Genomic DNA, 24,237 nt, shown 5'->3' with positions numbered 1-24,237 from the left:
GGATATGTGCATGACTTACCTCCTTCCTAGTTTTGCCTACGTAGTATTTCAGTGAGGTGACCCCATTTAAATGGGAGAACCCTGCCTTCTCCATTACCTTTTCCTTGCTCTTTTTTCCTTTAATTTTTATATAGCATTTATCATATACTCTATGCTTTGCTTATTATATTTATTATCTTTCTCCCTTTAACTGGAATGGAAGCTCCATGGCACAGGAAATTTTTTTGGTCTCTCGTCTGTTGGCATCTCAGACACCTAGAACAATGCCTGCCTGGAATGGGCACTCAATAATGCTTGTTATTGAAAAAGAGAACTCTGTGAAAATGTAAATATTCAGGATGCAAATCAATTTGAAAGTCTGGATAAAATCAGATTTCTCAAAGATCACAATTCTCCCAAAATTGGCTTAGGAAGAAAGAGAGAATCTGAATAATCAAAAAAAAAAAAAAGTTGAATCAGTATTTTACAGTTTTTCTGAAGAAAGCACCTTGCTCATATGATCTTGTGGGAACTCCCACCATCCCAACTTTGCACACATTTTTTAGATAATCTTTAAACTTCCCAAGTCAGTTTATGAGGTTCATACTACCTTAATATACAAAACCAGACAATAATAATATCAAAGAAGAAAATTAATTACACGGTAATCAATAAAATTGGTAAAAATTACCTGGTTATGAACATATTTGCAAAAATCTGAAGATATTGGCAAATCAGATAGTGCAGCACATAGAAAACAGGCAAAACATCTCTGGGTCTGGGTGCCAGGATGGTGGTTACTGTGGGTTAGCATGGTTGTGATTGAAAGTGTCATGGGGGGCATCTTTGGAAATGTGCTGGAAATGTTCTCTTGCTTGATCTGGGTGCTGATTACATTAGTATGTTTCCTTAATGAAACTTTATTCAGCCAAACACATACCATCTGTGCACATTTCTGTATAGATAATTCCATTAAAAGATTAGTTAAAAAAAATAATATAGCATGACCAACTTGGGTTTATCTTAGGAATATAAGGGTACTTTAATGTGAGGAAGTCTATAAATATTATCCACCCCATTATGTATTAAATAGACAAGCTCAACATTGATTTAAGATAAAAATCCTAGCAAACAGGAGACAGAAAGATGCATCCTTAAACTGTAGGGCACAGATAGAGTTCACCAAGTATTCACATGCTCCCCTGAACGTCCAGTCTCCTTTGCAGTTGGATTGGGGCTGAGTAACTAGGTCTGTCCCGTAGACTTGTGAGTGGAAGTGACATGTGTCACCTTTGGGTGAAGGCAGTTGAGCCGATGTTCCTCCTCCATCCCTCTCTTTTCTTGCTCCAGTGACCTTGGAGGCTGTGTATTGCAGATGGCATAGATTAAAGATGGAGTAAGGATGCTTCACTCTCATCAGACTTTGCGTAAGCAAGAAATAAACCCTTATAGTGTTAAGCCTCTAAGATTGCAGAGTGTATGTGTTATCACACTGTAGCCTCTCATTCTACCATAAAGGACATCTACTGAAATACTACAATAACTCTCGTACTCAGTGGTGAGAAATTAGAAACATTCTCTTTAAAGTCAGGAATAAGAGCACAGAAGACTGCTATTTCTGCTTCTATTCAACATGGGACCCTACCCAATGCAGTAATTGAAGTTAGGATTGGAGTGCAAGAAACCAAAGTTACTATTTGGAGATAAAATGATTATCAACCTAGGAAGTCCAATGCATAAGTAAACAAATAGCTTATGAGAGGTTTATATGTAAAATTAGTTAACATTACTACGCACAAGCAACAAAAAATTAGAAATCTTAAGTTTTTAAACAGGTACCAGTCGCAATTTTATTTTAAAATATATGGTGCCCAGAGATAAATTTAGCAAAAGAAGTGAAAGACTTATGGAGAAAATTAGAAAAGTTTATTGAAAGAAAACCATAGATACTTGGAGAGACATCCCTTGTCCAAGGATAGATCCATAGCATAAAGATGTCATTTCTACCCCGTTTGATCTTTAGAGTCAGTAAAGCTCTATAGTCAAAATCCCAACAGTATTTTAAAGGAACCTCGAGATGATCATTAAGTATGTGTAGAACACAGGACCAAGAATGGCCAAGACTGTTTTGAGGTAGAAGAACAAGGTGGAGGCAGTGACCTAGCAGATACCACAGCTTATTAGTGAAGTTGTAGTGAGTATGGTTTTAGGGACAGACAGATTGTCTAATGGGGTGGAAATTAGTATCCAGAAAGAGACTTGCACACAGTTGGACACAGTATGACAACTGGACATATGACATAAATGATTTCATATTACTGTAAAAAGAATGGTCCTTTCAATAAATGATGCTAGGACAATTATTTAATGTGAGAAAAAATAATATATGTACTTCACCAGATTTTGTAATCAGGCTCTGATTGATTGTATATCATTTAAAAATAGTATGTATAGAAAATTTGCTCTAATTTTTGTTTTTGAAAGTGAGCCTAAGAAAATGACAACTTGAGGAAAATATTTCCAACAATATTATTATTATTTTTAAAAGTGAGCCTAAGGAAATGACCACTTGGGAAAAGTATTTTCAGTAAGTATGATAGATGGAATGTTTATATCCTAATATATGAAGAGCTCTTAAAAATTATTGAGAAAAAAGATGAACCTTTATTATTTAACTTTCCTGACTGATCTTGATTGATATTTTAGAACTTTTCCTCAGGGAACTTCCTGGCGGTCCAGTGGTAGGGCTTGGTACTTTCACTGCTGAGAGCCTGGGTTTGATCCCTGCTTGGGGAAATAGGATCCTGCAGACCTTGCGGTGCAGCCAAAAAAAAAATACGATAACTTCCTCAGCCAGCAGCTATGATATTGGGGTGGGTTTATCAAAGGTAAAAGACTGATGTGTCTTTTATACTTAAAGCATGTCCCAGGTGGATGTGGATTCAGGAATCGAAAACATGGAGGTTGATGAAAATGACCGAAGAGAAAAAAGGAGCCTCAGTGATAAGGTTGGTAAGAGATGAAGGCCTTGCTTCTGTTTTTAGGTACAGTTAATGCCACCCCAGGTGGCACAGGGGTAAAGAACCCACCTGCCAATACAGGAGACGCAAGAGACGTGGGTTCGATCCCTGGCTCGGAAATATCCCGTGGGGCAGGAAATGGCAACCTGCTCCACTCTAGTGTGCTTGCCTGGAAGATTCCGTGGACAGAGGATCCTGGCAGGCTACAGACTATGGGGTCCCAAAGAGTTGGACATAATCCAACGACTAAGCACGCACTCACATGCACAGTATAAATGAGCACTGCCTCGTGTCTTGTATCTGTAAAAGTCTGTTGGAGAGGACCATGCCAAACCAGCAGATCCTATTTAGGTGATTGTTGGTTTTTTTTTTTTCCCTTTTGAAGAAATATGGGTAGCCTTGATCACCCTTATTAGTGGAAGTATAGCTTAGTCCTTTCACCTGATAAAAATCCCTCACTTATCTTTGCTTCAGGTGCATTTTTTTTAATCAGTAAATGATAGCAGTGAATTTAGAGCTTATTTGAATTTTTTCTGTTGATCTTTAATTGCTTAAGCAAGTAAGTCGTCATTCTGAGGAAGATGATCAGGAATTAAAGCAAGAATGAGTGGAAACAGGAGGTTTTTATAGTTTGTTTCCATCTGAACTTTAGTTCCCTATATTTGAAAAAAGACATTTTGGTTTTTGTGGGTATGTGTCATGGTATAGAACTGGCATGGATAATTGCAACCCTTTCTGTTTAGTAAGTTATTAGTGTTCAGCAGCATTATTAGAAGTTGGACTATAGCCTCTTAGAAATGCAGTGTTTATTTTGTAGTGTTTGAATCTTACAAAGTTTATCTGTGGTGAAAAATAGTGAGAAGCATTAAAATCTGGAAAAATTTCTAGAGAAAAATTGGTTATATACCTAAAATGTCAACCTGGTCTTTTAGCATTCAGAAAAGAAAATAAATGGGAAAAATAAATGGGAAATAAATGATGCATCCTTCATCACATGTCTTCCTTGGCAATTCCTGAAAACAGTCGTACTGTTTTGTATTCCCTGCCATATATTGTGTTATAAGCTAATGAGACCCACAGGTTATAACTTTGAAGTCACAGTAACAAGTTTATTTTTCCTTTAATCAGTGGGTGAATTGTCTGCGTTTCTAAAATATCCTTATTTGTAAATGAATTAAATCAGAATTTCTATTAAAGTCTAACTCACACCTCCTACTGCTTGAAATTAACCCCCAAATCTTCTTCCCCACAAGGAGCCTTCATCAGGTTCTGAAGTGTCTGAAGAACAGGCCTTACAGCTGGTCTGTAAGATTTTCCGTGTCTCCTGGAAGGACCGGGACAGGGATGTGATCTTCCTTTCTTCTCTTTCTGCACAGTTTAAGCAGAACCCAAAAGAAGGTAGGAATCAGGCTCAACTGTCTCATTTCAGAGCCCTTCGTAGAAAAACAGAATGTGAACTTTTTTGTCTTTCTCTGCTGTCCACATACCTTGTCTTGCTCTGTAGTTGTATTTTTGATTACAGGGATACTTCTTGATGAAGACTTTGCTGTTTGTCTACTTTCCACTTATTGATAAATTTAAAAAAAAAATGTTTTATCCAAAGGAAAACTGTGTATCAGTTGTTAGTATCCATTGTCTCAGGGTTGAAGTTTTTTCCTTTGCAATAAGAAGGTGCTTAGAGAGAGCTTTAGGGCCTCTTATATTCCGGGCAGGAGCATGCTGGGCGGTCTGTAGGGATCCTGAGAGGGTAACCAGTACCTGTTGTAAGTGCCTCCCGGGTCATACGTAGACAGTGGAGTAAATGTGCTTGGTTAAATTGCTTTAGCTAACTAAAACATACTGATATTTTGCAGTGTTTACAGGATTCTATTTTAAGAGGCTGTACTAAACCACACTTAAAGTAATAAAACTTAGCAAGAGACCAGCATCACAGGGTACTTTTCACTCTTCGCTATAGCAGTCTTCTGGAGCACTGGTTCCCAGCCTTTTTGATACGAGGGACTGGTTTCATGTGAGACAGTATTTACACAGGTGAAGTTGTGGATATGGTTTGGGGACCATTCAAGCAAATTATATTTATTATGCCGCTGCTGATCTGACAAGAGGCAGGGCTAAGGTGGTAATGCGAGCGATGGGGAGTAGCTGTAAATACAGATGAAGCTTCGCTCACTGTCTGTCACATGCCTCCTGCTGTGCAGCCCAGTGCCTAAGAGGCCACAGACCATATATCTGTCCCGGGTATGGGGACCCCTGCTTTGGAGTGCAGAAAACGGAGGGGAAGTTCACTGGAGTCTTTTTTTGCATTTCACTTGAATACAACCTCCTTGGTGGTAGGACTTTTGTCTATTTTGCTCCCCCATGTATTTGCAGCGCCTGCACTTCATAATCCCTCAGTAGATATACTTTGAATGAGTGAATGAACGTCAAGGAGATTGCATTTCCTTTTCCCTGCTGCCTATCTTCCACAGCAAACCAAAAAAATGTCTCTTGTGTTCCAGATAGATGGATAGTTTATTTCTGATTTTACTGGGATCTTCTTCTTAATTGTGACTATAGAGTTGAACTTAACAACCATGAGTTTCAAAATCCTGCCACCTATTATTGTAAATCTTAAGATTCTCAAATCTTTCTGGTAATTTTTAGTAACAAATCAGGTAAGATTTACATGGGTTAGACATTTTATTTATTGAGTGATATTTAAAATGGGCTTTCCTAGTGGCTCAAGTGGTAAAGAACCCACCTGCCAATGCAGGAGACTCTGGTTCAATCCCTGTTGGGAAGATCTCCTGGAGAAGGAAATGGCAACCCATTCCAGCATTCTTGCCTGAGAAATGCCATGGACAGAGGAGCCTGGTGGGCTACAGTCCATGGAGTCCTAAAAGAGTCAGACACAGCTTAGTGACTGAATAACAACAAAAGACCTATAGCAATCAAGAGCTGCAAAGAACAAAAAGGAGGCTAGAAAACAGAATCTGCTCCAGAAAGGCAGGTGGCAACTAAATATTAGACCTTCATAAAATACTTTGAACTTTGTACTTCATAGTTTCACTGTATATAAACATGAATAGGTGAAGAAATACTAACCTAATTGCATTTCCAGTGTGATAAACTAACTTCTGTAGTTGGAGGTAGCTTATTTTTATAGTTAATATGTATCAGCAGTGACTCTCATCAACTGGGCTCCATTTATTTTTTAATAAGCTTTCTGTTTGAAAACATTTTAGATTTACAGAAAAATTCTAGAGGTAGTGCAGGTAGTTCCTATACACACATCACTCAGTTTTCCCTAATATCAACGTCTTCCATAATCATAATATACTTGTCAGAACTAAGATTTTACTGTTATTCCAGACCTTATTTGGATTTCCCCACATTTTCTGCTGGCGGCTTTTATTACTCAAGAATCCAGTCCAAAGTAGCACATTGCGCATCTCTGGCTTATTCAAGGACTGTGTATATGAAGACCCATGTATAACCTCCTCTTTATTCTGCCTTTCCAACAGTGTTCTCTGATTTTAAGGACTTGATTGGCCAGATTTTAATGGAAGTGCTAATGATGTCTACTCAGACCAGAGATGAAAACCCATTTGCCAGCCTGACAGCCACCTCCCAGCCAATTGCAGCGACAGCTCGGTCACCAGACAGAAACCTCATGCTGACCACCGGCTCCAACCCAGGAACGAGCCCCATGTTCTGCAACCTGGGTTCCTTCGGGGCCAGCTCTTTGTCTAGGTCAGTGTGGTTCTTTCTGCACATCTCACTGGTGGTAAAATAGCCATGAAGTATGTAGGAAAAAGGAGCATTCATTCAGGGGCCTGCATCATGCAGATTATGGAATGTCTTATGTTTGGGGGGTGTGGTTGACTCACTGAAGAGATATGGTCTTTTCTAGATGGATCTCTTTGACTTTCCATGGTTAGGCTGTTGGTAAATTAAATTTTAGAAACAAATAGCTGTAGAGTATGTTCTTTGGAAAGAACGCTTTCTCTTATTGTAAGTCTGGCTTCTAAATCAGCATGGCAGTTAGATTACAGTTATTTCGATGAGCCTCTAAAAGATCTGTATACTGGAATGCTTAGAGATATGAGGTTGTAATTATATGGTTCTTTTAAAACATGCTATTTTCCATTTTAGTTATTTATCTCAAGTGTTTCTTCAATTTTCTCTTCTTTCCTCTCTTTCTCAAATCATTTAGCCTCTATGAAACTAGCCCAGCTCCCAATACCAGTGTCTGGAGCTCTGTGCCAATGATGAGTCCGCCTCTGGCCTCCCCGTCCCGGGCAGCCAGCCAGGCGACTGCGCCTCCCACTTCTTCCCTCTGTCCTCCTGGTGCTGCGGGGACGCCTGCGGGAAGCCAACCCTCGTCTCCGCGGTACCGGCCCTACACTATCACCCACCCCTCGGGGTCTACATCTTCTCCTGCCTCTCGATCCTCGGGCACCTCCATCCTGTCTAGCTCCCCAGGCCTGTTCGCCCCGGCCAGTAGCCCTCAAGCCGTGCCCACCAGCTCCTCCCGACAGAGGCCCCCTGGCACAGGACCACCTTTACTCTCTGCCTCCCCCGGTGGGAGTGCCCCCAGCAGACGGCCCTCCTCCCTAAGGAACTCTCCTAGGTATTTATTTACAAAGTAGGAGAGGCGGGTGCGTGTTTGCAGTGCAGGGAGAAGACATTAACACAGTTTGGAAGAACTGTCATGTGATCCTGACCTCCACTACCTATGTTTCTCTGTTTGGGGCTGTTAACCCACGTGTCTGACTAGTTGGGTAGCCTCGTGCCCCAGGTCCCTGCTCTGCCAGGGTTCTGTCGCATCAGAAAGTATGGGTGGCTCAATTATGAGGGCCTTTCTTCCCCTTCACTTTTCCTCCCAAAAATAAGAAGTCACTCCATTTTCAAAATCAAGGGCACATATCATTCCTCATGACAAATGAATTTCAGAGACTGTGGCAGCTTATATTTGAGAGCTGGGGCTCACAGAACCACTTTCCACTTTGTGCACTGTTACCGATCATAGTTGAGATACAGCCAGACCAAGGGGTTGAGTGAGCAGATACCTTACCTCTGACCAGTAGTTATGCCTTGACGCTTTGTTTTCAGCCCTTAGTAAGAAGCAGTATCCAAACTCCATTAATCCACTGCCCTCCTTCCCATCATGTGTTTCCTGGCCTTTATATGATTTAGGTGAATTATTTTTCTGCATATCAGTAGACAAAACTTGTAGCCTACGATTTAATTAAAAGGCCAGCGGTTGTAAAAGCTTTCCTCCTCTTTGTTTTCCTTTGTTCCCTGATGACATTTTTTGCTTTTGTTACGGTAGTATGTACGACAGTCCTTTCTCCTTCCTCTTCCTCGCACTTTCTGGGGACAGTAGTGACGAAGATGAAGAAGATGATGATGATGATGGTGATGATGGTGATGATGAAGGTGGTGGTGGTGGTGATGAGTTTTCTTGTGTCCAGTTTGGGTCCAGGTATCAGAGGAATGGAGTCTTACCTCTGCATGTGCCTAGGTGCTTAGGAACTAACTTTTATAAGCCCTAATTAGAGGTGTGCTCTGAATCCATACAGGGTAGAGTCAAATGAGGTGGCTTGGTGAGTCCAGATATGAGAAACTCCACATGTACTCAAGCATTAGGACCTTCTCATGAGGGTAAAGTGGCACATAGAAACATTTTCATAGTTATTGCCTGGAAAGTTTGGAGAACAACTTAATGTATAATCATTTGTCAAGAACATGAACAACAGAGTAGACATCAAGTTCACCTGCCCTAAGATCTAAAATAAGAGACCTTTCATTTATTTTATTAGGAGAGTGTTCTTGTGGGCTACCAGATGTAAGCAACATGTACTCTGGGAGGCGTGTTTTCTTACGTACAGTTGCATGGATTGCTGCTTTTTAGGAATGGCACAGGGGCTGGGACTTGTGTGTGTGTGTATGTGTCCCTCTCAGCCCACTCTGGGCCGTCTGTTGAAAAGAACATGTGGTCGTACTCTCTTTTATAACTGTGATTATGCTTTGATGTCTAATCTTTATTTTTTGGCTGTGCTGGATCTTCGTTTGCTTCAGATCAGCTTTTCACTAGTTGGTAGCGAATAGGGGCTGCTCTCTAGTTGGGATTCTCAGGCTTCTCACTGTGGTGGCTTCTCTTATTGCGGAGCACAGGCTGTAGGGCAAGAGGGCCTCAGTAGTTGCGGCTTCCAGGCTCTAGAGCACAGGCTTAGTAGCGGTTGCGCAGGGGCTTAGTTGCTGTTCCGCATGTGGGATCTTCCTGGACCAGGGATTGAACCCATGTCACCTGCATTGGCAGGCGAATTTTTTTACCATTGAACCACCAGGGAAGCACTCTTCACTGCTAATCTTAAATTTTGCTAATCAGTCACTTCGCTTCCCTGACCCCAGTGAAGCCAGACACTTTGTTTAGACAGCCTAGCCTGTGGAATGACTGCAGAGGCTAAAACAGAGCTCACAATATTGCTGAAGTTTCACCCCTGAGAACAGAGTGAAAAAGATGGCTTAGACCTTCTAGGTGACTTTGAGCAAAAAAATATAATAGCACCTTCTCTCTAAGCCTCTGACTCATCGTCTTACAATTTTGCTCTTAACTTGAAGTTTCATCTGGACTGAGTTGGTATTTGTGCCCAGCAGTATTCAGAAATAACTCCAGGCTATAAATAGAGACTGTGGTAGGGGTGCAGTATACTACATTCAACTCCACAGTGTTCAGAAGGATCATTAGAGAGTCTATAAAGAGAGAGAGGGATATTGGCACAGGGTTGAATATTGATTCAGAAAGGTTGATATTTGTATTAGGTCGAATGTTGTATCACTATTTCTCAAGTAAACTTCCCAAGGGTAGAAGTGTTTTTTTCATGTAGATGACTCAACAGTAAAGAATCCGCCTGCATTGCAAGAGATGCAGGAGACTTGGATTTGATCCCTGGGTGGGGAAGATCCCTGAAGGAGGAGATGGCAGCCCACTCCAGTATTCTTGCCTGGGAAATCCCATGGACAGAGGAGCCTGGCTCCATGGGGCTGCAAAGAGTCGGACACGACCGAGCACACATGCACAGACATCCTCTTCCATAATCACAGTAGTGCGGCAACCATCCTTGTTAGGAGTCAGTTCCTATACATGATAAAAATGCTTTGTTTTCTGTTTTACCGTAAGTTATCTGTGGGGGAAATACTGTCTCTCCCTTGCCTATTTAATTCCAGCTTTCTCTAACAAAGATAATCAGATCACATGCTGCTTTACCTAACTCCTGTCTAGACTTCTAACATCCAGCCTTGTGTCAGATCTAGATTTGACACCTACAAGCAGAAACAAAACTTACTTACTGATTATGTACTCATAGCTGCGAATAGTTACTGACCATCATGTCCTAGGTGCTCTGTCAGCTGTGTGCATACGTTATCCCTCTGATCCTCACAGCAGGGCCTCTAGTTCCTGCAAGGAAATGTGGGCAGGTTCAGGAGGGTGGTTGTTGTTTTGTTCAGTCATGCCCTACTCTCTGTGACCCCATGGAGTGCAGCACGCCAGGCTTCCCTGCCCTTTACCATCTCCCAGAGCTTGCTCAAATTCACATCCATTGAGTCAGTGATGCCATCCAACCATCTCATCCTCTGTTTTCCTATCTCCGTTCTCTCATCTCCGTTCTCCTCACGATCCCTTCTTCTATTACCATCAGTCTTTTCCAGCGTTAGGATCTTTTCCAAGGAGTCAGCTCTTCGCATCAGATGGCCAAAGTATTGGAGCTTCAGCTTCAGCAATAACCTTCAAGGAGGTTAGTCTTATAATTAGAAGAAGGCAGAGCTGGAGTCCAGATCTCACATGCCACCCAGCACATCAAGTTGCCTCTTACTTCTCCCTGTTTGCCCAGTAGGACTTGGATTATTCTCATTTCTTAGCAGTTATTTTGCTGCCCAGAGTTTATGTATGTGTTCTTTTCCTTGGCAAGAAAGTGCCAACATTTTCCTTCTTAAGTACAAAATTCCACTCTGGTTGGTTGGCGGGTACTTTGCTGTCTGTTAAAATGAAATCTCATCTGTCCAGGTTTTAGAAATTATAAATTCTGAATAGACATCAAAAGGAATGTAAAAGGACAGGGCATAATCATATTTAACACATGAAACAGAGAAGAACATGAGAATGAACGTAGGGTCAGAACCGAGAAGTAGCAAAAAAAAATTCTTATTAATTTGGGTGATCAGCAAAGAGCTTTTTCTTTCCCCCTGTTTAATTGATCTCAGAATTTTATTTACTTGGAAGTAAGCAATTTTAACACCTTCTTGTCCAGTAAGGTCAGTGCTGTAGAAGCAGCTGTCTGCAGGGACTGTATTGGTCTCCCTTTCTGCTGGCCCAGTGGAGTCAAGGGCTTGTACATCTTTTGAGAGGTAGTTGGGGCATACAGCCCTGTATTAATTATTTATAGTGGTGATGATAAGGATTAATAAAAGGAAGACAGCATTCCTTCTGGATGGAATGTTTCGTAGTATTCTATGAAAAAAGCTATATGAGTTATAAGGAGCTACTTCTTGAAGGAATGACAATTAGTGAAATGAGAGTTTTCTTATAATAAAGATAACAGAGGAAAAAAGAAGATAAAGTAATTATTCTGAGGAAACGTTTTCTAATTGTTTCCTAGGAAGTTGATGACTAGAAAGACATTTTTCTTTTTCTTTTGTTTATTGGGATTCTTTTTTCATTGCTTAGATATTCAGTGAAGGAGATTAGATCTTGAACATCATGAGCCTGTGTGAATAGAGAAAGAGTAAACTAGCAAACGGACACAACTGTGTGACTGAGCACAAACTGCCAAATAGTGAAAAATGTTGATATTTCTCCTCTTATTTCTACTGGTCATAAGTCAGAATCTTCCCACCATGTCTGTCCTCCAACCTCCAGTGATTTCCCTTCTCCCACAGGGTTAGACCCAAAGCCTAGGACCCTACATCTCCTGTGTGTAAACACACACATACATGTCTCCCATGTGTACACACACACACACACATCTCCCATGTGTATACACACACACACTCTTCCTGCCTCTTTCTGACATCTATACTCATTTCTTCATAGCACTTCTATATTATTTTTTAAAAACCTCTCTCTCCTCAGGGGACTTCCCTGACAGTCCTATCTTGGCCTTACAATGCAGGGGTATAAGTTTGATCTCTGGACAGGGAGCTAAGATGCCACATGCCTTGGGACCAAAAAACCAAACCATAAAACAGAAGCAGTGTTGTAACAAGCTCAGTAAAGACTTTTTTAAAAAATGTCTACATTATAGAGGATGTAGTTGCCACATGAACAGGGTCTTGATCTGTTTCATTAAGATGCTGCCCCCACGATCTTCAGCAGTGCAGACATTTGCTCGGGGGATTTACATTGCTTATCCCTGCCCAGCTCTCCTTTTCCTTGCATTGAGAAAATATGCCATTCCAAAGTCTGCATCCAAAAAGGAAAATAGGGAGTGATTATTCCCATCACAGAAGAAAAGGAACTGCCACAGAAGCCTTTTAGGAAACTACGTTTTTGGGTACATTTAAAATGAGATTCAGTTTGCACAGATCTGATGCATATATAAATCTCCAGATATATTTTCCTTGTGTTTTTGGAAGGATTCCACTGTATTTACATCATGTGAAGTAATTACATTATTCAGTTGGATTGTTGATGTAGTTATCAGAAAATGATTCCTGTATTCTCCCAGAAGGAGGTATAATTTTCTAGATACTCTTAGGACTTAAATATGACGACTTCCAGTGTCATAATCCACATGTCACAGTTGTAAAGGCATCATGAATTTTGTAGCAACATTTTTAGAGAAAAAATGCAATGCTGTTTTAAAACATTTTTTAAAATGTCTATTTATAGCATAAATTTCATGTTTTTAAACTGTACTCGCCTTTTTCCTTCAGGATCACATTTAGAACCTGAGTTCAGCTCTCTGAGTTCGAATCTAGAGACCCCTGTAAACCAGTTTTCACCACAGGCAGTCATGCCCAGCACTGGTGAGGCTGACTGACCACCTCGCTGATGATCTACTTCAGCATCCTTAAGGCTGATCTCATAGTTTGGAAACATTGACAAATACTGGGTTTTACTCTGTGTTTACTATTTGGTTAAACTCTTGTTTAATTTCTTTCTCTTCTCTTGAAAGTCCCCTGGAAGTGTTATTTGGTGCCTGACAGATGATCACAACATACATCAACCTCTTTCAGCTTTGAAAATTCTCTTGATACATTCTGAATGTCTTTCTTTGCTTTGCCTGGCAGTCCTCTGCACACAATTGTCATATCTTTTCATGTCTTTGCAAAATGCTTGCGAAGACATTTTGGTTGACTTTGAGGTGTTCAAGTCTAAGTTAAAATGAAAGGGGGTGTGTTGGCTAAGAATGGAGCCCAGTTTCAGTCAGCAGCCACCGTCGATGCATGCTGACTCCCACTATTGATCAAGGGCATTGCATTAGACTGGCTCATTGCAAACGGCAAGGACCTGTTGACATCAAATATAAGATGCTTTCCATTTCAGAAATGTAAACATGTGAGAAAGATGGAACTTATTATTAGGGAAATATTTAGTTTAAATATTTCATTTTCAACATGAGGAAGGTCTATTTTCATTGCTTCTGTGAGAGCTTCTCAAAGGAAGATGAACCTTAACTGTGTATAGTTATAAACTTGAATCAGCAAATTTCATCTTTGGGAAGTGCAGGGAATGGAGTCAGGAACCTCAGATGGAAGAGGGAAGGATGGCAGATAGCTTGAGAGTGAGATGGCTGCAGGAAAGGCCAAGTATCTTTTCCCCCCTCTCTCCTTTTGCACTTTCACCATACTTCTTATATTTATGGGTGGGTTTTTCTGTTTTGTTAGGGTTGTTGTTTTTTTTTGGCTCTGTTTTATTACAGTCCTCATTTTTCTGTTGTCTGGCTAATGAACAGATACCAGATCTTACATTAATTCATGAAATGTATTTCTAACTGATGTGAAGGCACAAGAATTGTTTTTGTTTTTTTTGATGTTTCCCACCCTGGACTGCCCATCTTTGTCTCTGATGGGGCACTTTGAGGGTGGGTCCCTTATCTGCGCAGTCAAGAGGGCACTGACTGCTTCTCAGCCTCCTGTCCTCCCCTCCCTCTGTCAGACTTGTGTAGGAAGTAAGATGTAGATTTACAAGTCTCTGGCCTGAGAGCCTTGGATTTAAAGCCTTGGCATTGTTTTCATCTTTTTATTTATTTATTTAATTTTTGGCTGCGCCTGGTCTTTATTGCTATGGTTGAGCTTTCTCTAGTTGTGGTGAGCGGGGGCTACCCTTTGTTGGGGTGCTTGGGCCTTCTCATTGCACTGGCTTCTCTTGTTGCCAAGCATGGACTCTAGAGTGCGTGGGCTTCAGTACTTGTGGCGCGTAAGCTCAAGTTGCCCCTTGGAGTGTGGAATCTTCCTGAACTAGAGGTTGAACCAATGTCCCCTGAATTGGCAGGCAAATTCTTAAACACTGGGCCACCTGTGTTCATCTTTTTTAAATGAAATATTCCAATACCATTTCAAGATTCTTTATCATCTTTCACATGTAATTTTTGTTGTTGTTGTTAAATTTATATCTTTTCATTCTTCTTCATTTCAAAATTTGTGGCCTCTTCCTATGCCATGGTTAATCTTTTTATATCTTTTATGTGTGTCAAATTTGTGAGTTGAACATCACATTTGGTATTTGACCTATTGATAATCAATCTAAATTTTGATTTCCTAACACCTAACCCTCATGATAATGGTCTCAGAGCATAGTTTTAATAGAAACAAGGCCCTCCCATTGTATCCTGCCTGTGTTTGACAAAGTACCTCCACATGATTTCATTTAACCTCAGTCCAGATGAGATGGAAGTTCTGGGTTCAGGTAACAAGTATGCAGTAGAGCTGGGGATAGAATGCAAGTTTGGATACTCCTAGCACAAGGTTTTTGTTTTGTTTTGACTAATACTACTTTGTCCCTTTCACTAAACATTTTGGAATATTAGTATTGATAACAAGTATTTTCACATCTCCTTCTAACTGGACAGTTTTCCTAAGTTCTAGTCCTGTTGCCAAATGCTGCATAAAGGCTTTGAGATGTGTGCTAGACATTAGGAAGGAGGGAGGGGTGTTTTGTCAGTCCCTCATAACTTCACTCCTAAAGACTTTGCTTGCCTAACAGCACAGGCTGGCTTTAACCTGCAAGTCAGCCCCAGCACAGCTGGCAGCTGGATGTACATACTGGTGGTATCCCTTCAAATTCCTGGTGCTTAGTACCAGTTCTTAGTCCTCCTGGTTTTGTAAGCTGCTGTTCCTGAGAAGATGAGATGCTGGATTTCTGGACAGACTTTCTTCTTAGGTCAATAAAATGTATCCTAAAACTCTCTGTTGTTGAACTTGGAGCAGGTGAAGCCGGCAGTCAGCTCCAGGCGCAGCCGCATGGGGTCTGTGCTTTGTCCTGGGTGCGGGGACCCTAACAGGCTTTCTGCCATAGCAGTGTGAGCTCTGTCCTGTGGTTTACTGAGAACGGATCAAAACCATCCCTTTTCTTTTCTCCAAAGTCTGGGAGCCTCTGGTGGGGCAAGTACTTGGGATTCCTACAGCGACCATTTCACCATTGAAACGTGCAAGGAGACAGACATGCTGAACTACCTCATCGAGTGTTTTGACCGAGTTGGAATAGAGGAAAAAAAAGCACCAAAGGTAATATGAAATAGATTCACTTAAAACCCACAAAACCTGGTTATATATTGGATAAATAATTGTTTTCTAAGCCCCTAATTAAATTTATTTATTCAATCAGTAAAGGGCTTACTGAGCATCTCATAGGTCGGGCATTACAGTAGAAGCCAGGCTAGATTAACGAACAAAATAGATGAAGATCCCAGCTCTTCTGGAACTCACATCCTAGTGGAGGGAAGATGTGACAGGGCCAAAGACTACTATCACCAATGACTTAACACTATGATAACTTCTCATGGTCTGTCATAATCATAATAAAACATTTATAGAGTACCTGTCAAACATCACACACTTTGCTAGGTCTCCATGAACTCAGGTTTTCACAGTTGTTCATTAGGCTGTTGTAATATAAGTATTATTTTTTTTTTCATTATGTTAATAAGCAAATGCACCTCAGAGGGATCTAATACATACTACCATTGATCTTCCCTAAAAGCGGAGCAGCGTAAAGTGAACTTTGAAAAATCGGGGGATACCTATAATTGTCCAGAGTCACATAAATTAAGAAGTTGGTTTAAACTCAGAGAGCTACACTTTTTCTACTATTTCATTCTGAATGAATATCTCATTTCAATCCTGTTTCATTTTCATTCTTTTATTTTATTTTTTTTCCTTTAAATTTTCAGTGACATATAGTGGCTCAGACAGTAAAGATTCTGTCTATAATGCTAGAGACCCAGGTTCAAGCCCTGGGTGGGGAAGATCCCCTAGAGGAGAGCATGGCAACCCACTCCAGCATTCTTGCCTGGAGAATCCACATGGACAGAGGAGCCTGGTGGGCTACAGTCCATGGAGTTGCAGAGTTGGATACGACTGAGCAACTAACACTTTCACTTTCGTAGTTGATTTACAATGTTGTGTTAGTTTCAGGTGTGCAGCAAAGTGAATCAGTTATACGTACACATATATCCACTCTTTTTTTATTCTTTTCCCATGTAAGTCATTACAGAGTATTATGTAGAGTTCCCTGTGCTATACAGTAGGTTCTTATTATTATGTATTTTACATATAGTGTGTATATGTCAATCCCAATCTCCCAGTTTATTTCCCCTCCTTCCCCAATTCATTTGCTAGTTCTGGTTTTCCATTAGAAATTAATCCAGTTCTCTGCATGTTAGTTCATATTTGTGAAGGGCCTCTTGGGGTTTTCTGCACTTAGCCTTAAAGAGAGTGGGCCTGTTTTTGTAACCCCTGCATGGTCACCTCAAACCTCTGCGTCTCCTCTAACTAGGTTTTAGCGGAGGCAGTATGCTTGGATGATGCAGTTAATCTAGTTTGTCCATCATCAATAAAGGAAGAGAAAAGGATGCCTCCTCCTGCACATCCATCCCTTCTGACTCTCCTGTCAGTCTTCAGCTGCGTGGGATTGTTTTGTTTGTCTTTGTAGTCCTCACCCCGACCTGTCTTTGCAGATGTGCAGCCAGCCAGCAGTCAGCCAGCTTCTGAGCAACATCCGCTCGCAGTGCATATCCCACACTGCATTAGTACTCCAGGGGTCCCTCACACAGCCAAGGTATGAGCAACCAGTGTGTGCTTGCTGTTTGCAGGGAGAGGGCCTCTCCTTCCGTGGACACAGGCTGCCCAGCCATGTTGCACCACATTGCGTAGCTCACTTCCTCACCTGTGAAATGAGCAGTTGACAAGATGGTCTCTGAGGTCTCTTTGTTTCTCTGAAATACTATGAAAATAAAACACTTCGTGTGCTTTATTGAGATAGATTGTGTGGTTGAAATGTGTTGACATCAGGGCAAGAAATTACTCACTTAGTTTAAAAGCAGCTGGTTGAAAGCAGTACAGATACTTGGAAAAAATGTACAGAGCTTCACTTTCCATGTGTCATACAATCAATTTCTATTATCCAGCAATAAAGAATGGTGGTGGAATAGGTAATATAGGGATCACCCACAATGTCCTACATTATTAGTTTATGTTTGGAGGATCCCATAAAGTTTCAAGTTTAACAAAAGAATATTTCTGTATTTCATTTCTCTTATGAAAAATATCTGAAGGAAAAATGGCAAAGTTGCAATATTTATTCATTCTGGATCACCTTGTATTATTTTCTGTATCATAACCATTTTTGAAACATGTCAGAAAAAAGAAAAAAAGATACACATGTACTAAAAACATTATCCCCATGATTAGAGCTCATAAGAGCTTAAAAAAATCTTTAGCTATTGCTAATCTTTCCCCCCCCCCTGTTGGATCAGACATAAATAAGTAAAAGAGACATACAGTACTTTGGTTTTTGTAGTGCTTTATTCTTAAAGAGCTGTATGGAGAAAAAGGTGGATTCTTTGAAACTTCCTATAACTTCTCACTGAAGAGCCCACAAAGTGATTGTTTTATCAGTAAGAAGGGTGATCTTTTGCCTCAACTATTGACCATCTATTGTGTGGCCTATTTGGGAGATCTGAAGCTTGACCTATGAGTGTCAGCCGCATGGCATTTTGTGTGTCCTGTTGTTACTGGCTGACGAGTTGATTCATCAGACCCCTTGACTTTCTGGGTCCGCAGGTCCCTGCAGCAGCCGTCCTTCCTAGTGCCGTACATGTTGTGTAGGAACCTACCATATGGCTTCATCCAGGAGCTAGTGAGAACCACTCACCAGGATGAAGAAGTGTTCAAGCAGGTAGGTTTTGTGTATTCACTATTGAAACATTTGGCCTAGAAGCTTTTCTGCCAAGGTAAATTTCTAGAGACACCATATATTGAAATCTTGGGTTCCAGAATTTGAACATTACACACGTTATTTGTTCAGAGAGCACTTCCCAGGGTTCCTGCCTTGAGGAGATCAGATTGACAGCTGCATTGTTCAGATCATGTGTCCATTTCAACTCATTAGTCAAGCATCAAGATATTTTAAACACAGTCTGTGCTAAGTTCTTTAGGAGATTAGAAGAACTGTAAGGTCCTGTCTCTGATTTCGAGCTTTTAAAACACTACCAAGAGATAGTATAAGACATGATGTGCGTAAGTAGTATTGAAAATTAATTCTATAAATTTACAAAAAGATTAATATTAAATAAATCAGGAGACCTAGCTGATATAGCTGATTAGTTCAGCGGCCGTCCACATGTCACAGTAGAATGTCTTCTTGTATTTGGACTGGGAATGATATCTCAGATCTTACAGATTACTTCATTCATTAAGTATCCATACGTTTTTTGGTATCCTGCTGTGTAAAGTCAAGTGGAAATGAAGATATGCAATATTTAATAATAAAGCTTAATAGTAATAATAGCTAATGAACTTAGTCTCAAAGGTTTCTTCCCTGGTGGCTTAGCTGGTAAAGAATCCTATAATTCATGAGACCTGAGTTGGGACGATCCTGTGGAGAAGGAAATGGCTTACCTACTCCAGTATTCTGGCCTGGAGAATTCCATGGACTCCATGGGGTTGCAAAGAGTCAGACATGACTGGGCGACTTTCACTTCACTTCACTTCAGTAAACTTAGTCTCCAAGGTTTTTTCCAAGGTGAAACTTCGGCATGAATGTTGATTACTGGCCTGTGACCTGTGTTGTAAAGTAAGCACTTTGCCAGAGCAACTTGCACAGAGCTGTTTCCCTTGATGAAAGGGTGTTTATGACTTTCTTAAAATTTGCTGTATGGTGATTTCTTTTTTTGCTTCTAGAAGGAGTAAGAGAATAGCTATTTTTTGCCTTTTTTATACCTAACATTATTTGTAACTATTCATCTTAAAGCCTTTGAATTCTCAGGAAGTGTGTTTTCAAAATACTAGTAAAAGAAGAATACAGCAGTGAAATTCCCAGTCGGTGTTGCGTGCTCTGTACTTGGAATTTATCACCTGCAGACACAACTTAGTGACTGAACAACATCTTAGATGATAGTCTTACTGACTTACAGGAATATTTCAGGCATTATAGTGAGATTTCCTCCTCTAGAAAGTTAAGAGAACTCTTGATGAAAATACATAGCTGTATTGGAAGGTTTAAGTGATACATTATACTTTATGTGTAGTATGCATAAATTAGAATACTTTTACTTGAAAAGACATCATTTAAAGAATCCAGAGTAGCTTTAACTGTATAAAAGCCCAGAGATTGGCTAACAGAGGTACCCTATGCTATTTTATTCATAAAGAAACTTATATAGAAGCTATGAAATGACCTCTTTAACATAAAATCAGCCATTAAAGTGCCCCATTCCAAAAATAAATAAATAAAGTGCCCCATTCCATGGCGTTTAGTACCTTCTCAGTGTTGTGCAACCACTGCCCACCTGTTTATTTTTAACCACAAAATTCTGATCCCTCGTCTTGTCTTCTGTGTCACCGTTTGTTTTTCCTCAAGGATGACTCCAGTGGAGTTGCTGATCTGAAAAACAGCATTTTGCCTTTTTGTCTTGAGATTGTGGTAGATCTGAAGTATTAGATCTTTGAATTGAAATTTCATTCTGCCTTTAATGTTTGAGATGTTCACAGATAAACATAAATAGACAGTAGCTAGAATTTAGAATTGGTGATGAACACTTGGAGCCTTTTTTATCAGTACTGGGAAGTATTTATTTGAAAATACAATTACTTAAAATATGTAAGTCACACAGACATTCTGTTTGATATTTGAAAAATACTATGTTTAGTAATATTTTGTCTCCTAGTTGTAAATTGAACCCAAGTTTTACTTAATAGCATTCCTGGGGGAAAAAAGAGACTTTTTTCTGGATAATCAATAGTGAAATTTATTTTTGGTGATTCTAGAACTACTGTTTGTTTTTTTTTCCTTTATTTCTTTGGCATTTCCACCCCTCCATCTCAGCATTACATCTCCATTTTTAGCTCACTTAACGAAAGCCCATTACTTCTACCCTGATTGTTTGAGTTGCAAGAACTAGAGTGATCTATCTTTAAGAGATGTGTTGCTATCTCAAGACACTTTGTAATACAGGGCACCTTTTTTAATACTGTGCCCCTTAAATGACATAGGTGCTCCAGGATGAAATTAGTAGGAAAGAGAATTTTTCAAGTTTTTCCAGTTGCTTTTAAGAACACTCCCTTTTTTGGTTCCTTGGTATTCAGACTGTCAGCTGTTGTTTACAACATTTTCAGCTTAATGTTATTAATTGTGAATCCCAATCAGCTCCCTGCATGTGCTGCTTAGTGAGTGCACTGTGAAATTTAAAGATGGGCTGTGCTGAGCAGATTCTGCAGGGTTTCCCTGTGCCCTCGTATTAATGATGAACTTAAACATTCAGATTTCAGTGCCCTTACGTTCTGACATCAGGTTACTGTATCAATTACACCTTTTATGGAGTTAAAGCATTCTAATACAGTTTTCTTTTTTTAATTTCAACATTTACCAGTCATGTTTTTGTTCTACATAATTAAAGTTAAGGAGATAATAGCCATTGTTGGTCTGTTTTTCTTGTTCTCTTCATAATAAACAAGGAAAGGTGGAAAGAATTAAATGTAGATGTGGGGATAGCAATAGAAAAATTCTTTAAATGTTGACAGAGTTGAGAAAAGGCTGGAACATTGAGTCCAGTTTCTTTATAGGCTGTAGATGCTTGGTAATTGGAAACATATGCATTGCTGAGATGTGCAGCGTTTAGTTGATTGGAGCAAGGAGCCCTGCAGAGTCCTACAGCAAACTCCAAATATGTGAGTTTCTATTAAATTACAGGGAGTCTTGTCAGAGGTTTAGGGTTCACCAAAACCTGTTCCTTCTGGAGGATTCAGCTGTATTACTTTAAGATCAGCCTTGCAAAAAGACAAAACAACACCCTGTGGCTAGATTCTAGGCTCCTTTCTATGCAAAACAGCCTTTCTTTGGGGAAGCTGTGCAAATGCCTGGACTTGCAGATTTGGCACTTTATTTGACATGCATTTTCTTAAACTTATATTTATGATTCTTTTTTTTTTTTTTTTTGTCTTGTAGATCTTTATCCCCATTTTACAAGGCCTGGCTCTTGCTGCCAAAGAGTGCTCCCTCGATAGTGACTACTTTAAATACCCCCTCATGGTAAAACTTTGTTCTTTTTCTTGTAACCCATTCAGTTGATGTTTTTCTTCCAAATGATTTTAACCTACACTTCTCTTCCAGGTCCACGATCAACTTTGTTTTCAAATGTAAAACGTGAAAGCATTGTATTGGTCATGCATAGTGTTTGTTGCATCTGTAAAGACAGTTAGCAGCATGGTACCTATTGCACCGTCGGAGTCCTAGACAGGAGTCAGTGATGGAGGCATTTGAATGTACTTCACCTTATCCTGTAGCTTACAAAGACAGTAATCATTGGCGATACCCTTTCTGATTGTCCTAGCAATGAGCATAATGTATTTAGGATGAAATTTTGCTAATTAGGAAAAAAAAAAAAAAGGAACTAAGACAAATGCAACTAAAAAGAGTTAAACTAAGAAAAGAAATACAATTTTACCTTTATGTAGTGACTTTGTACAGAAAATCGCTGAGTGATTTCTCTTGTTCATCTTCCCCATTTTCTGAGGCTGTGCACTTCCTTTCAGACTTTACTTGAAAAACCCAGATCTTCTCAGCTCCTGCAGACACTTAGAGCAAGCGTAAATTGTGGACAGAACTTTCGGCTGGATTCTCACCAGGGGTCTCCACTGTCATGAAAATATTACCACCAGAAAGAAAATAAGAGGCTCTTTTCTTCTCTGAATTTGCTTCTTTAAACTTTCGTGAGAAAAGTACTTCGAAGCCTTACTGAATAATTTTCATTCTAAAAGTATGAAGGAAAAATATCAAAACATGAAATTAGTTAACTCTAGGAATAAATACAACCTTGTGTAAATTGAGGCCTTGTTTAAATTAATGTGTTGTGCTGCTTCTGTTCAATTTTACTCATTCTACTGACTTGATTCCATCTTGCCATTAATCTATTGCTTCCTGAGGGCCCCCACTGTGCCAGCGGGGGGGACACAGGAGCCCATGAAGCAAGGCGCTTTTCCACACAGTGCTCATTGGTTAAGTCGATCAGACATGTCCGACTCTTTGTGATCCCGTGGACTGCAGAACTCCAGGCTTCCCTGTCCATCGTCAACTCCCGGAGCTTGCTCAAACTCATGTCCATCGAGTCGGTGATGCCATCCAACCATCTCATCCTCTGTCGTCCCCTTCTCCTCCTGCCCTCAGTCTTTCCCAGCATCAGGGTCTTTTCCAGTGAGTCAGCTCTTCACATCAGATGGCCAAAGTATTGGAGTTTCAGCTTCAGCATCAGTCCTTCCAGTGAATATTCAGGACTGATGTCCTTTAAGATTGACTGGTTTGATCTCCTTGCAGTCCAAGGAACTCTCAAGAGAGCCTTCTCCAGCACCACATTTCAAAAGTGCTCGTAATCTACTGCAAAAATCAAGACCACAGCAACACAGTCAAATATTACACCAAGGTCAATGTGAACACAGAAGTGTATTTACCTATTTCAGAATATCAAAACTGAGCTAAGAGGCTAAACATTAAACACAACACTGGGTAAATAAAAAGTGAAGCAGGAAGTAGTGGTCTGAAAAATAATTTTGAATGAATTTATGTCAACGTTCTTCCTGTGGCACATAAAAGGAAGTAGAATAATCTGATGATTTGAGTTCAGTGATTAAATCTTTCAGTTCACATGTATTATCACTGTGTTATGTAAATATTCCCTCCTGAAATTGTTGGCTTTTCTGTTGTGGTTTGAATTAGCTTAATGTTTCAGTAAGGAACTTTTAGTGTCAGATATCAACAAAATGTTCTTCTGGATCGAAAGACAAAAGCCTCCATTATGACAGACAATAGTTTTATTTTGTGCCATTATTGATGCTTGTGCAGCCGGAGAGAAAGGGCAGTAATCTGAGGCAGGAAGGGCAAGACCCTTGGAGCTAGGATCAGAAAGAATCATGGTCATTATCCTCTAGGTCAGTGGATCCCGGCTTTGCTGTACCTTGGAATCACCTGGGGATCTTTTTAAAAATACCTCTACCTGACTCTCAAGTATTGTGATTTAGTTCTTTGGTGGTGTAGTGAGGGTGTGGCCTGGCATTGGCCTTTCAGAGGTTTCCCAGGTGATCCTAACAGTGCAGCTGAAGTTGGGAACCTGGCTTCAGGCAAGGCGAACATTTCTTTGTCAGAGATGTGTCCATGCCTGCATGCATTGACTCAGAAGCTTCCAGCGGTTGGTTTAGCAGCTTTCATAAAAACATCCAAATCACAGAGGGAATTAAGAGTCACTGTTAAAATGGTTTTAGTATGACTGTGGCATAGTAGGCTGTGTTTATGTGCCTGAAAGCTACTTTTCCTGGTTCTCTAACATGAGAATGATCGGGTCCCCAAAGGAAAACATTGAGGTTCCCAAAAAACCAGGGATCTTGAAATCAAAGAATACTTTCAACTGTATTGTGGATCCGGTAACTTACTAAATTTTAATTGGTTATAACCCTGTTTAATACTGGCAGAACTAGCCATCTAGTGTTTATGAAGCATATCTTTCTTATATAGAAAGATGTTAAATGAAAAAACCATTTATTCTAA

General features: G+C 40.1%; 1 protein-coding gene across 2 annotated transcripts in view; it reads left to right on the top strand.

Annotated features, from left to right (window-relative positions):
- UBE4B (ubiquitination factor E4B) overlaps window positions 1-24,237 on the top strand; it is a 123,427-nt gene that overhangs the window by 58,566 nt on the left and 40,624 nt on the right. The window contains exons 4-12 of one of the 2 annotated variants that reach the window (XM_065935790.1): window positions 2,900-2,987; window positions 4,253-4,397; window positions 6,503-6,731; window positions 7,195-7,611; window positions 8,314-8,466; window positions 15,569-15,710; window positions 17,162-17,262; window positions 18,267-18,381; window positions 21,649-21,732. In XM_065935790.1, the coding sequence (XP_065791862.1) occupies window positions 2,900-2,987; window positions 4,253-4,397; window positions 6,503-6,731; window positions 7,195-7,611; window positions 8,314-8,466; window positions 15,569-15,710; window positions 17,162-17,262; window positions 18,267-18,381; window positions 21,649-21,732 (1,474 nt within the window). The remainder of the gene's footprint in view (window positions 1-2,899; window positions 2,988-4,252; window positions 4,398-6,502; window positions 6,732-7,194; window positions 7,612-8,313; window positions 8,467-15,568; window positions 15,711-17,161; window positions 17,263-18,266; window positions 18,382-21,648; window positions 21,733-24,237) is intronic. The other variant, XM_065935792.1, reaches the window with a different exon arrangement.

This window comes from Muntiacus reevesi, chromosome 5, assembly GCF_963930625.1.
Source record: "Muntiacus reevesi chromosome 5, mMunRee1.1, whole genome shotgun sequence".
NCBI lineage: Eukaryota > Metazoa > Chordata > Mammalia > Artiodactyla > Cervidae > Muntiacus > Muntiacus reevesi.
This window is presented reverse-complemented; position numbering and strand designations above follow the sequence as displayed.